The following is a 15049-nucleotide window of genomic DNA, read 5'->3' on the forward strand; positions in this document are numbered from 1 at the left end:
GTCTTGAAAATGAACACATAGAATTCTTATATGCTCAGGCTGAACACATACACAAAAATAACGAGGCTTTAATGACATAAAATGAGATGAATCTCAACTCTAGTTGGTTGGATATGGTTAGAATTGTGTGCTGGGCTCTTGAGGGATGCTCCTTGTATGATGAGCAAAGTAATCCATGAGCAGAGATAAGGCAGAAGCAGTAACGACTGTAGACAAGGGCTGTACTTTCAGAGCTGTTGTAAATGTTTGAAGGCTCAGTGATGTTGTTGTTATTCTGTGGTTTTGCTGTTTTGAAGGTTTTCTTTAAAGTAGAAATCTGGCGTTGAAGGAGCATGATACCAAAATGGGTATATGTGCATTTCCTGAAGCATTCATTTCCTGTGTTGGAATGCAGAGCTCAGAGAGCAGAGGCATAACATGCTAGCTGAGGAACTAGCACTGTGCAGCTACCTTGTCACCATTAGATACTGCTCTCTGGAAGGCTAAGAAATATATACTATTTGATTAAAGATTTGGCAGTTCAGGTAACTGCCCAGGCACCCTTTTCACAGCACATAAATCTTGCCTTCCTCATGGAAAGGGCAATATTTTTCTCAAGCAAAAATTTCTTACCACCCTCTTCTTCAAAGCGCACCTCCCCCCCTCCCCCCCCACCAGCGCCTTTCTCTCAATCTCTCTAAAGGAGGAACGAGGGCAATGTGATGCCATGGCTTCATGACACAGCGTCAAGTGATTCCAGGCTGAGGAAGTAAGTTCAGGGCTGCTCATTTGAAAGAGCTTAAAGATGGTCACTGCCCCCCAAACTCCTTATACTTAACAAGAAAAGAAAAATGTTCCCAGTGGCTACCAGGTTGGATTCTAATGTTAATTTAAATCTGCCTGGAAGTCTGAGAAAGAAGCATTTTTCAGAATATCCAGCTTAAAGGTGAGGTGAAGATGGCAGATTGGGTTTGCACAACCTGGGGCAGCGCTTGCCAGTCTCCCCCTCTTCCTCCGTGGAGCTGGGACCCCCTCCTACAGTGGACCTGGGGCAGCTTGAGGGTGGAGGGGAGTCTTCCTTCCTCTTCTAGGTTCCTTTTTGTTCTCCCTTCTTCCTGGAAATCTGTAACTTATCAATGGCTTTGTTTTGTCTTCTGAGATCCTGGAAATTGTGTTGTTTTTTGGCAGCATGAGATTGTTACAGTTGACCAGGAAGCCATGCACACAGAGAGCTGGGTCCTCTTTTCAGTTTTACTTAAAAAATAATCAGTCAAATCCAGGGCGGCTAGAACTGCTAAAGATCTGCCTATCTAATTTCTCTCGTTGTGTGTATTTGTTTGTAAACATGGCAATTAACAGAGCTCTGAAAGAGCCAGTAACCTGGACCACAGTAGACTGGAAAAAAAAATAGAGTTTTTTTTTTGAAGTAAACATGGTGCAGTAATAAAATTGATATGCAAGACCTAAAACCAATTGGATGACTGAATCTCTTACCTCAAAAAGCACAGCAGTACCGCTGCTGGGGACCTGTGGGATTAAAAACTAAGAGAAGAGGAAGGTAGTCGTTTAAGGAACCATGGGGACTGAACTTAGTGTACATAGTAAAGCCAGTAAACGACGTTAAAAAGAGAAAAGGTGATGGGGAAGAACATTCGGGACCACTTGTCTATGGAATTCACATCAGTCAAGTCGGGGATTTTGACTTTGAGCTGCGAGGCGCGCCTCCGGAGGCGCCCCTTGCTGTGGGCGCCGTGCCGGTCCAGCGCGCGCCCGTACGCCTCGCGGCTGCTCAGCGGCTTGCGGTACTGGATGCTGGCGCTGTCGTACGAGTACATGGTGGCCTTGGGGTCGCTCCCGCCCGTGAGCACTTCCGAGCCGCTAGTCTCGTTCCTGATCTCCAGGGTGCTGAGGAGAATGTTGCCGTGGGTGTCCACCTGACGGAGAAAAGACGGGCTCAGGCACAGCTGCCCGGACGTTCGCTCGTTTTGGTTAACCTGTAACTGTTGATACTGCGTGGCACTCAATACACACCGTCTTGCTAGACATCTGGCTCTGTGCGCCTCCTGGACATCTATCTACCTGCCTATCTATCATCTATCTATCTACCAGCTATGTATCGAATCCATCATCTATCAATCCGTCTAATCTACTGTTTATCTATGATCTAATCTATCATCTAATTTACCATCCATCTACCATTTATCTAATCTAATCCATCCATCCATCTATTTATCCATCCACCATTTATCTCCACTCACAAAACAGTATGTGTGTGTGTAGTATATTATTAAATATATAATTTTATATATTATATATAAAGTATGTAATTTTTGTTTTTAAAAACTACCATTTATCGAAGCCATATAAATACATATATACATATATTTTGTAACAAAAATGCCATAGGTATTTGAAAAAATTCCATATATATGTTTATATACATGGCATTTTTTCTTGTTACAAAGTGATATATGGAAACATTCAAAACTATAAACAATCAGGAAACAAAAAGTAAAAATTAATAATTTCACCTTCAGTGTCGATTATTTTTAATACCTTGCTAAACTTCCAGTCTTTTTTTATTCATATATACTTAAAAACACAGACTCACCTAGTATATTTTGCTTTGCAATCTGCTTTTGTCAGTTAATAGTATAGCCTGGTCATCTTTCCACATTAATAAATATTCCTCTGCGACAGCGTGTGTTCATAGATTATATGGATAAACCATAATTGAATCAATCTATTTTTAGATGTTAAGGCTTGCTTTACTGTTATACTGTTAAATAAACAGGCCTGCAAAGAAAACCTTTTAGCTAAGTCTTTGTGCATATCCGTAGTTATTTCCTCCGGCTAAACTGCCAGAAGTGTGATGGATGCATGGGTTGAAAGGACATGCCTGGCTATACTTTGACTTTTGTGTCTCCACTGTTGTTCACTGTTGCTTCCTACCATTCCAGTGATACCTAGCCCAGGTTTCCTGGTTTTTCTCTATGTTATGCCCAGATAAACACTTTTGGAACTATAGGAATCGTGAGCACCTTTGGCCTATGATGTGGCTTTAACTTCAAGCTGATCTCCTTTGCATCTGGTTTACCTGGAGGGGACATGGCTCATTCATACAAATGAATTTGAAGTACTTCCAAGGACAATACAGGCAGCTGTGTTTAAATTTAGAGTTATTAGCACAGTGCCCGACTTACAGTCCGTGCTTTTAAATGCTCTCTAATGACACTGATCTCAGTAAACCCTTGTTGAAAGCCGTAGGTTTGGGTAGGCAAGCAAAGAACCTGGTGACAAAGAAAGAGCTAGAGAAAAGCTTGGGAAGAGGCAAAGACAAATGAAAGAAAAGATAACTAAGATTTGTTGCGTGTCCATCATCTGCCTAGCATTATGGTAGATGCTTCACATGTATTACTTGTTTAACACTTACAACAACAAACCACCTCCAGTTTATGCCCCAGTAAGTGCCAGACCTGAGATTACAACCCATGTCTTGTCTGATTCAATGCCCATGTGCTTTTTACTAAGAATGAACCACTTCACAGTCCTCGGCCATCATTACATCCTGCAGTGAATTTAGTGATGCAGTTGATAGCTTTAAGCTTCAAGTTGGTTGGAGAAAGAAATGGTGACTGAATCTGGCCTCTGTCTCTCCATTCTCACCTATCATCATTTCCCTTTGTGAAGCATTTTGCTGTAGTCTAACTAGGCTACCCACTGTGCCCTCACTTGGGACATCTATTGGCTTCTTTATTCAAGGAGTTATTATTAATTTTTGTTACTGTTGTTAGTAACTACTATTTATCGAATCCTACTGTGTAATTTATCAGTTATTTTTCAGACACTATGAAATCTATAATATTATCCTAGTTCAGCAGATGGGGAAGCCGAGGCTCAGACAGGTTAAGTAAATTGCCTAAGATTTAACAAATAATAAGTACCCAATTTGGAATTCAAACATAGGATACTCTTTGTCTCACGTATCATTTATTTCCTCTTTGCACGTTAATCAATATGTTTTCTTCAAGGCTCAATTTAACATTTTACTTCCTCTGTGTACCTGTGTACCTTCCCTGATCATAGTGACCTCAAGAATTTTCTCTCTCTCCAAACCTTTATTGACGCTTACTATGAGCCAGCTACAGTGCTAGTTGTCAAGGATGTGTGTATGTGTGTGTGTGTGTGTGTATATATATATATATATATATGTATAATATAGTGTAAATCTATGGTTAAAAAAGTCATGCATATGGAAGTTTATGTTACTAAAGTGGACAGTAGGGTTGAAGTGACAAGGAGCAAAGTCCTGGATTCATTAGAGACGGGACAAGTAAGTTAGAAGATTAGGTGATGCATGTGATTTGCTAGGTACTGTGGAACAGTCAAGAGAATCCTCGAACATGGATTTTGTCCTTGAGATAATAGTCTCCTTAGAGATACAAGAATATGACATAATATTGAAAGTGACAAGACTTTTAACCAAATGCTAAATGATACAGTATAGACCATGATTGGGGTGCATAAAAGTGAGAAATCATTGGGATTCATGGAAGGCTTCATGAGGAGGTGGGGCTTGTACTGAATCTTAAAGGATGGGTAGAGGATAGAACACAGGATTGGGAGTTGAAATCTGCGTTCTCATCCTGGTTTTGTTATTAACTCAGTTTCATCGTCCATAAATGAAAGGCTTTCACTAGGTAATCTCAAGGGCTTGTTTCTAATTTTTGACAGATTTTGCTTATGGAGAATTATTCCAGGCAGAAGAAAATACTTGTAAAACGGAATCACCTGATCTGTACTGTATGCCTCATTAAGTTACATTATTATGAAATCCCTCTTCAGTAAACAAGTTGCTAGAATTTAGAATTAGCCAATGAAGCATAGAGATGCTCCTCATTAAGGAGAAGTCATGACAAACAAGGTACATTTTATTAAGATATTTTGGTTAACCTTGGTGCAGGCGCAGAGGTACTTATAAATTGCATGAAGTTTATTAGTTTGTGCAAATCCCTCTAAATATTCTGTCATCGACCAGAAATCATAGCTTTAAATGGTTTGACATGTAAAATAATGAATCCCTTTCTGCAGCTACCCATGAAAGCTGATTTCATTACTGTATAGTTAAATTAACACTACCGTGTTCTTTATTTGGAAAAATAAGGAATGTCTTACAACTGTTATTGCCCATCTCCATTCTCTCTCCTACACAGTCTAGGACCTTTCCTAAAAGCTGGTGTTACAGGGTGTGTGTGTGTGTGTGATTTTGTGTGTGTGATGGTGTGCACAAGCATTTCTTCAGAGGTATGAAGTTTCGTCCTCCACCCTCCAAGATTTTGCTGCCTGGTGAGGTGGGTGTGTAGTCACCACATCACTGCTGACACCAGCAAGTTTCTGGTTGGCTTCTCCTTAACCCCTGCCCTTAGGAGAAGAGTAGCTTTCCCTTTGCCTCAGCCATATAAGGACACCCAGGGGCTCCTGATATCCACAATCAGCACAGCTTTCCCAAAATAATATCCACGGGGAAAGCGGCCAGTGTGTCTTCGCGTCTTCAGAAGCAGCAAGGAGCCATGCTGGGCATTGCTTCAGCACCTGCAGTGGTGACGCTGCCTCATTGAACAAGGAAATATTGACATCTGAGTTGGGCATGATCCAGACATCGAAGATTTTCAAATCTTGAAACAGAAGGAAGTGAGGCAAATGAAAATGTTGACACACTGGAATTCTAGGGCAGACACAGCCTAACAGATTTCCTAAAGCGTTGCTGATTTTGGAATAACTGTTCAGTGAGATAATCATTCCCCACCCCTCATACTGCCATAGAGGAAGAGACCTGCCACTCCAGTTCCCCGGGAGACAAGCTCCGGGAGGAACACTTCAAGCTCTTTCACTGCTCGCCACTGACCTATCTTATGGGCACATTTGGAAGGAGGCGGGCATACGTGGCTCTGAGCCTCCTGGACTCTTCTCTCCCTCTGATCTGCCACCAGAGAAGGTGCAATCCATTTAGGGCCATGCATGTTGAATCCACTGCTTTGGTGGGTAAAGCCTGCGGTTGTTCAGGGTTCTGGTGATTGGGGAGGTAAGTGTGTCTAATATTGGGGGGTAATGACTTAATTATATGACCACGTAATCCTCAAACCAACACCACGGATTCTCTTTAAGTTTAGAGCATCACTCAACCTAAATTTAGAGAAAAATGAGTATAATTATTATTAAGGCTTCAGGAGGGCCAATAAATAATGCTTTCTCTTCCCCTTCAGATAGATGATCAACATGCAAGATGTCTAATAAAGGGGAGCAGAGAACGTGGCTTTAGATCTGCAGCCCCAAGGGCTTGCTAATCTTTCATCCTCACCCCACTTCCTATTAGACAGGTATATTCATGGGTTACAAGAGGTAATTTTAGGTGTAGAATGGATAAGTGTTAAAATGTTAACAGTTCATTCATTCCCTCACTCATTTACTTAGTGTTTATTGAGTGCCTACTCTGTGTCAAGCACTGTCCCCGACACTGATGAAGGAATCAGCCTCTCCACGAGCAATAGGACATCATGTCCCATGTTTTGGAATTTCAGGGATCTCAGTTAATAAAGCTCCTTAATCTTGTACACTCTCCTGTACAAACCCTGTGACTGCTCCCATCTCCTACTGGTTCTAAATGTTTTACTGGACAAATACTGTGACCTCTTCCAAACTCAGGTTGTTAGTTCTCTTTCTAACAGACTTTTTGAAATGCTTTCACTTGTGACCATGGGATCTGCCTTCTCACTGCCTGCTGAGTCTTTCTCTTATCTTCCTCCTGAAGGTCCCTCTTGAAGACACTCCTGACCACAGGCAAATCTTGGACGGGCTCACATATGAGGGCGCACCTGGGATTTCACTGCATAAAGACCTGAGATGGGGAGAGACAGCTTCTGGCTGGTGAACCCTCTCTTTCTTTCCTGCAGTACAGTGGTTCTCAATTACAGTATCTTGCTTTCAACTTCTGAGAATGCAACAGTCTTGGGAAGATAACAGTGAACAAAAGAGATACAGTTCTTGAGTTGGCGCTTATACATTCTTACAGAGGAAACGGGCAATACCCTCTTTCCCCATAAAGTTTGTTTTTAAAAACTGAGTAGCATTATGAAGAAAATGAAACAGTGGTATATATTGCTTTTCACATATTTAGAAAAAATCTAACCAGCACACTAACTTGGTTACTTTGTATGTTTTTCTTAATATTACACTCATCCTATGTCATTATAATGAGTGAAAAATTTAAAGTAATTCATATTTCCTTTTTTTTTTTTTTAAATCCTGGACCTTACTACAGGACAGCCTATACATGGATGTTTAAAGGCATCTCATTCTTCAAATGGCCAGAGCAGAACTCTTGATCCTCTCTCTTCTTATCCAACTGGTTCCTCCCCAAAATGTCCCACTAGAGTGTTGCTCCAGGAGGGCAGGGACTTTGTCTTATCCATTACTTCCCAAGACCTGAGAAAAGTGCTTGGCACTTATAGGAGCAGTCAGTAAATATCTACTGAATGAATGAATGATAGGACAGGGGGTAAAAAGGCATGGTGGTTAATTTTATGTGTCAACTTGGCTAGTCTATGGTGCCCAGTTATTTGGTCAAGCGCTAGTCTAGATGTCGCTCTGAAGGTATTTTGTAGATGTGATTGACATATTCAATCAGCTCCTGTAAGTAGAGGAGATTCAGCCTGATGATCTGCATGGCCTCATCCTAACCCTTAAAAGTCTTAAGAGCAAAAACTGAAGTTTCTCAGAAAAGAAATTCTGTCTCAGGCCTGAAACACAAATCCCGCCTGAGTTTTCAGCACACTCTACAGATTTTGGACTTGCTTTCTTTACAGCTGCACGAGACAGTTCCTTAAAATAAATATCTTCTTGCATGTATGTTGGTTCTGTTTCTGTTGGTTCCATTGGAGAACGCTGACTGATACAAAGGGGATGGCAAAAATCAGGAGGGCGACTAAAGCCCAGGAAACACTGACATGCTGGCTGTATTTCTTCCCTCTATAGAAACCCCAGGTGAATGTATACGTTTGTTTTCTAGTTTGGGTTTCACTTCTCTCCCACCCGTCCTGTCTCATTCACCCTCCCCTTCTCTCTGCCTCCAGAATACCCAAAGAATGCCTTAGGCTGTGAAAAATGCTGTCACTCACTGAACTGAACTCTTCTGGATATTTTCAATCAGGAAATATACCAGAACTCACTTCAGTGTAATTGGAATAAAATATAATCTAGTTGTCAATGGCAGTTTTAAAACCCTGTTAAGAAATACCTCTGGGCTCAACCTACTTTGCAAACGGAAAGTGATTTCCTTACTGTTAACGAATTCAGTTAGATCCCCCTTTACTGAGTGCTTCTGAAGTACAGAGCAGGAAGCCAGGTGAAGTGATGCTGGCCATGGAACGGGCTGTCCCTCCAGAAGCCTACAGTCGAATGAATGAAGCTGTCCAGTGTGCTCAGCTGCCTTCACCTGCAGAGCACAGAGAGCCACACAGCCACAACCTCCATCTGCGCATCCCGCTCCTGTAACGAACCGCATTTGTGATGTCGCTGTCAGTCATTAGCTCTCAATGACTCACGCACATACGGCCAGCTTATCTTTGATAAAGGAGGCAAGAATATACAATGGAGAAAAGACAGCCTCTTCAATAAGTGGTGCTGGGAAAACTGGACAGCTACATGTAAAAGAATGAAATTAGAACACTCCCTAACGCCATACACAAAAATAAACTCAAAATGGGTTAAAGACCTAAATGTAAGGCCAGACACTGTAAAACTCTTAGAGGAAAACATAGGCAGAACACTCTATGACATAAATCACAGCAAGATCTTTTTTGACCCAGCTCCTAGAGAAATGGAAATAAAAACAAAAATAAACAAATGGGGCCTAATGAAACTTCAAAGCTTTTGCACAGCAAAGGAAACCATAAACAAGATGAAAAGGCAACCCTCAGAATAGGAGAAAATATTTTCAAGTGAAGCAACTGACAAAGGATTAATCTCCAAGATATACAAGCAGCTCATGCAGCTCAATATCAAAAAAAAAAAAAAACCCAATCGAAAAATGGGCAGAAGACCTAAATAGACATTTCTCCGAAGAAGATATACAGTTTGCCAACAAATACATGAAAGGAAGCTCAACATGATTAATCATTAGAGAAATGCAAATCAAAACTACACTGAGGTATCACCTCACACCAGTTAGAAAGGGCATCATCAGAAAATCTACAAACAACAAATGCTGGAGCGGGTGTGGAGAAAAGGGAACCCTCTTGCACTGTTGGTGGGCATGTAAATTGATACTGCCACTATGGAGACCAGTATGGAGGTTCCTTAAAAAACTAAAAGTAGAACTACCATACAACCCAGCATTCCCACTACTGGGCATATACCCTGAGAAAACCATAATTCAAAAAGAGTCACGTACCACAATGTTCATTGCAGCTCTGTTTACAATAGCTAAGACATGGAAGCAACCTAAGTGTCCATCGACAGATGAATGGATAAAGAAGATGTGGCACATATATACAGTGGACTATTACTCAGCCATAAAAAGAAATGAAACTGAGTTATTTGTAGTGAGGTGGAGGCTAGTGACTCTCATACAGAGTGAAATAAGTCAGAAAGAGAAAAACAAATACCGTATGCTAACACGTGTATATAGAATCTAAAAAAATAAATTGTTCTGAAGAACCTAGGGGCAAGACAGGAATAAAGATGCAGACGTAGAGAATGGACTTGAGGATACGGGGAGGGGGAAGGGTAAGCTGGGACGAAGTGAGAGAGTAGCATTGACATATATAAACTACCAAATGTAAAATAGGTAGCTAGTGGGAAGCAGCCGCATAGCACAGGGAGATCAGCTCAGTGCTTTGTGACCACCTAGGGGTGGGATAGGGAGGGTGGGAGGGAGGGAGATGCAAGAGGGAAGAGATATGGGGACATATGTATATGTATAACTGATTCACTTTGTTATACAGCAGAAACTAACACACCATTGTAAAACAATTATATTCCAATAAAATGTTAAAAAAAAAAGAGATGACAAGATATGCTCTCTGATGACATTGTTTGAACATCTGGGTATAGCCTCATGTGAAATTGCAATCTTTGCTGGACCTTTTAGTTGTGTGGGCCAAAGAACTCCCCCACCCCTCTTTTTTTTTAAGCTAGTTAGATTTTATTAAGCCAGTAAGTTAGATTTCTCTCTCATTCACAAAAGAATCCTATCTTTTTGAGTATAGAAGAAATTGGAGACTAGATGCCAGAAAGAAGATGAGAGAGAGATTTTGAGATTCCTGGAAAGGAAAATTAGACTCTTAGGTTGCTGAAGGCCCTGAAGATTAGCTAAATTAAGCCACAACTAGAGAACAAAACATGGACCAAGCCAGATTTGGGCAGGGGTTTGAGGGCTGAAGAAGTTCATCAACTGTTAACACAGGCGGTCATTAGAAATCAGAGGCCCTGCCTGGATTTCTCCAGAATCCAAGATACTAAGTCAGAATGGTTAAAGTTTCATTAAAGGCTGATGGCAAGACAGTGATGTGGGGCGGAGCCCAGGCTCAAAGGCTAATATGCATTATCAAGCTGGTCCAAGCTAGACCTGAGAGAGCTGTTTACATTTATGAAGACTGTTTTCACACGCATTTTGTATCCTGGAATTAATCACAATACAGAGTTTATTTACATTTAGAAAGTTGTCTGAAGGTATAGAGGATTCACCATAGAGAATAGGAATGGGAGGAAAAGAAGCCAGATTACAGTGTCAACATCTGGTTCTGAAGGGAAAAATTCTTTCTTGACTTTTGGGGTTCCAACTGCCCATTGGGCATGACTCTTCAGCAGGTTTCACCAGTGTCCCCCATGACTTAGAATGATGTTGAGTCAGTCTCTGGTCAGAGACCACCCATGCAACCATTCTATCTTAGGTGGATCTATTTGCAAATGGGCAGGCATTGTGGCCAGCAGATACAACTATTTGTTCCAGCTTAGTACAAAAATGGCCCCAAAGTAGCTTACTTACAGCTTGGTTGTACTGAGTAATCTATCTTTCAAAACTCTAAATACCATCTCTAGCTTCAAATGATACCTGAGGGTTTTATGAATCTATTGTCTTTATCATGTTGGAGGTTGAAACTCTCCTAATGTCTGGATTGAGCACCTGTACTCATATAAAAAGATACTTCAGTGCAGTGGTGGAAATATAAATCAAGACAAAGCAAGCACTTCTGAAGCTTCAGTATAGATACCCTTGACAATACTGCCCAGCCAAGGCTATCAGAGTAATGTGTGATAAATGATCAATGCCACTCTATGCACTAGGGTACCAAGGCCGATATTAGGGATCCCTCAAATAAAAATTGTCTGGGACCAACCAGAACATATATGTCATTTGAATTCAACTGTTTATAAACATCTAAAAGGAAAGGGGAGGATCATCTAACCATTATAGTAAAGAAAAAATATAATATTTTCTATTTCTTAAATTTAACCAGAGGGTAACATTTTTAAATACCACTTAGGTTACATCATTAACTTCACTGCTGGAGATGATGCGCTGAACAGATGAAGTGATACACTTGCTTTGTTATTGACTCATTGTCTGCCTGAGCCCCTGGTTTTAGAATAGGATAAGGAAGTCAGGAACTGGAAAACCTAAGCAGCTACAGGCATGATTATAATTTCCTCGAGATAGTACTGGTCTATTATTATTCCGTCTAAATATGAAGAAGTTTATAAAAACTTACAATATGTTTTGGAGACTGTATTTATCTGATGCTATATCACTGTGATTCAGAAAGAATAACAGAGGTTGATAGAAAGTATGCTTGAAAACATGTCAAAAATCAAAGTGATAGAAAGAGTAAGTAAGTTCGGAGCAGAAGCTAAAATGGACTATAGATAGTCTCCTTTTCTTACTTATTATGAATACATGAGAATTTTATAAAACATTGTGATGTAACACTCAATACCTTGTGTGGTATCTACGAACTCACCTTGAATGAAAAAGGCCTCTCTAGCAGTCATTCATTCAAAAAGTTCCTGTTTGGTATTTTCTCAGTTCTAGCCACCAAGGAAAGAACAATAAACATAATAGACAAGGACCCTGGTGCCTATCTTTGGGAAGCTTGGAGATTAGCAGAGAGATAGAGGTTACAAAAATAATTACACAAATAAAATAATTACACATATACTCTATATTGTGGTAAGTCCTAAGGTGGAAAAGCACAGGATGTCATGAGAACAAATCACAAGGGTACAAAATATAAACCAACAGACAGTCAGTTAAGGCATTCCTGAGTTAGTAGCAATTATGGTAAGAACTGGAGCAATGGAAAGATTGAGAAGGCCAATATTACCTTCAATCATACTAATTTTTTCTTCTGTGGTATGAAATCTGATTCTAATCCATCTAATAAAAATTTCAATTCTATGATTTCCACTGGCTCTTGTTTATAGTCTCAAAACCTAGTCTGATACTTCCCATCTCTTCATATATTATGTTAATCTTTTCCTATGGACTTTATTTTAAGCTGGTTTTTTGTTTTGTTTTGTTTTGTTTTTGTTTTTTTTTGTGTGGTACGCGGGCCTCTCACTGTTGTGGCCTCTCCCGTTGCTGAGCACAGGCTCTGGATGCGCAGGCTCCAGCGGCCATGGCTCACGGGCCCAGCCGCTCCGCGGCATGTGGGATCTTCCAGGACCGGGGCACAAACCCGTGTCCCCTGCATTGGCAGGCGGACTCTCAACCACTGCGCCACCAGGGAAGCCCCCTTAAAGTACATTTAAAGCTGGTATGGCTACGATCAGATAATAGGAAGCTTCAACCTTTCTTCAAGATAAATGCTGTCCTGTCTTATTTTATAATCCATTCATAATTTTCTTTCCAGCCAGATCAGAAGTTTCTCAAGGGCAAGTATCATGCCTACTCCTTTCCCATGGCATTAAGCATAGTGTTTTATACAAGAGTATAAATTTATTTGAGTGTGTTGCTTTGAATTTTGCCCATTTGGTTGAATCTGTATGTTTTCCTCATTTGTAATTTTCTAATTACCCGACAGTGTTTCCCAAATTTTGATATCCTACTAAAGAGCATGAAGAAACACCTTGAAGATTCATTATTTGACTTCTGCCTGATTCTCCAGCCACAACTCAAATTATTCTCTTTCTCCCTCACTTCCTACGTTCTTGCTGCATTGGTCTTCTCTCAGTACTTTAACACGTCACACAATTCTTTGCCTAGAATGGACATGGCATGGTTGCTGCTTCCATCACTTAGGTGTCAGATCAAATGGTAATTCCTCAAAGAGGTCTTCCTGATCACCTGATCAAAGTTCCCTGTTCCCTTGAACCTGACCCCACACATTCTCTTGCCCATTACTCGGTTTTACTTTCTTTGTAGCACTTCCTATTACCTGAAATTATGCTCTCGATACTCGCTTGTTTACTGCCTGTCTTCCCACGTTAGCATCTAAACTCCATCATTCAGAGCAGTACCCCCAATGCTCAGAATCGTGAATGAATATTTGAGTCGTTACCCTGTGTACCATCTTGAAAACAATTTGTCTTGGATCCAGTATTTCAACGCACATAATTGTCAAATGATTTCAGTGAAAAATGCCACGGAAGTAGAGACTATAGGGATTTTTAAAAAGAATAAACAAAGCATTATTTTAATGCACAGTGAGAACACAGGTCATAAGATCTACCAGTGAAAAGCAAAGGAAAAATACTGACAATGTCTTGTATATGATAATAGCTAATACTTATTGAGTTCTTACTATGTACTAGGTATTGTTCCAAATAATAGACTTTAAAAGAAGTAACAAAACTCATTTAGTCCTTATGATAACTGAGAGATAGGTATACTATAGTAATCTCCATTTTATGGTTGATGACACTGAGAGCAGAGGTTAGATAAGGAGTTACACAGGTTGATTTGCCTGAAGTTCTAAAGCCAGTAAGTGGTAGACCTGGGAATTAAATCCAAGCAGTTTGATTCCATTCTGTGGTTATAACCACCGTGCTATAATGCCTCATTGCCACTTAGGAGTAAGAGTTTGTTCACTTTAGTTCTCTCATTTATTTATTAAGTAGGTCTGGAATTATTCTTTTGTGTATAGTTTCACAGCTATATAATTTAAAATAAAGAATAATGGACTTAGGGTTGAGTTGCAGGCCCAGGTATGTTATTAAGCTATGTAAACTTCAACCTAACATCTTCAATTGTCAATTTTCAAATATGTGAAATGAAGGGTGGTTGGAGCCTTATTAAAGATAAACTAGTATTTCATAATTTTTTTCTGTTATGAGAGCTCTGGGCACGATGCTGCTGCTGAATTTCAGAAGAAGATTGTTGAGAATATTTAATATATTACCTGGACTTTATTCATCTCCAGTTTGTTCTTCTCATTAGCACTCTGGTCTTGTTTGCCAGCTCCTTTTTTCTGAGGGCCTTTTCCAAAGAAGATGTAATTTACAAAGGCATATTCCAGCAAAGCCAGGAACACGAACACAAAGCAACCCATCAGGTAAATATCAATTGCTTTGACATAGGGGATCTTTGGCAGGGTCTCCCTGAGGTGAGTGCTGATGGTTGTCATTGTCAGCACTGTGGTGATTCCTATGAAACAGAAAGACACAGCTCAGCTGAACGCACTTGTTAAGTTCCCCTTTCAAGACTGAGAGGACAGATGCCGATCTCTTGTTGGTGCTCCAGAATGATGGCAGTAATGCAATAAACCACAGGGCAAAAAGGGCAGACAATTTGAAAGACAAAGCTGCAGGCTCCCTACATAGTCCATAAGTAAATCATAAAATGGGATGCGCTGTGAGTGTTGGGTTGAAAACTGTTTTTTTTTTAAAAATAATGCACAAAGGAAAAAGAAAAGTAGATGCAAATATTAAAATCTCATTGACATGCCCACTGCTTACTGTCAAATGTCCCTCATTCTGCTACGTGCCACCTCCTTCTTTCCTTCCTTCTCTCAGCGTCTCTGTCACGTCCCTCCTAAATCTGTCCTTGTAATACTAATCACCACAGCAGTCACTA

At 40.4% G+C, this 15049-nt stretch overlaps 1 protein-coding gene across 1 annotated transcript in view; it reads right to left on the reverse strand.

The window, feature by feature from the left end:
• Positions 1-1000: 1000 nt before the first annotated feature.
• The window catches only part of GABRB1 (gamma-aminobutyric acid type A receptor subunit beta1), a 384587-nt gene continuing 370538 nt past the window's right edge, over positions 1001-15049 (reverse strand). The window contains exons 8-9 of the mRNA XM_060012606.2: positions 14376-14620; positions 1001-1913 (exon numbers count right to left, since the gene is read on the reverse strand). Coding sequence (XP_059868589.1) covers positions 1569-1913; positions 14376-14620 — 590 coding nt within the window. The 3' untranslated portion in view covers positions 1001-1568. The remainder of the gene's footprint in view (positions 1914-14375; positions 14621-15049) is intronic.

This window comes from Delphinus delphis, chromosome 5, assembly GCF_949987515.2.
Source record: "Delphinus delphis chromosome 5, mDelDel1.2, whole genome shotgun sequence".
NCBI lineage: Eukaryota > Metazoa > Chordata > Mammalia > Artiodactyla > Delphinidae > Delphinus > Delphinus delphis.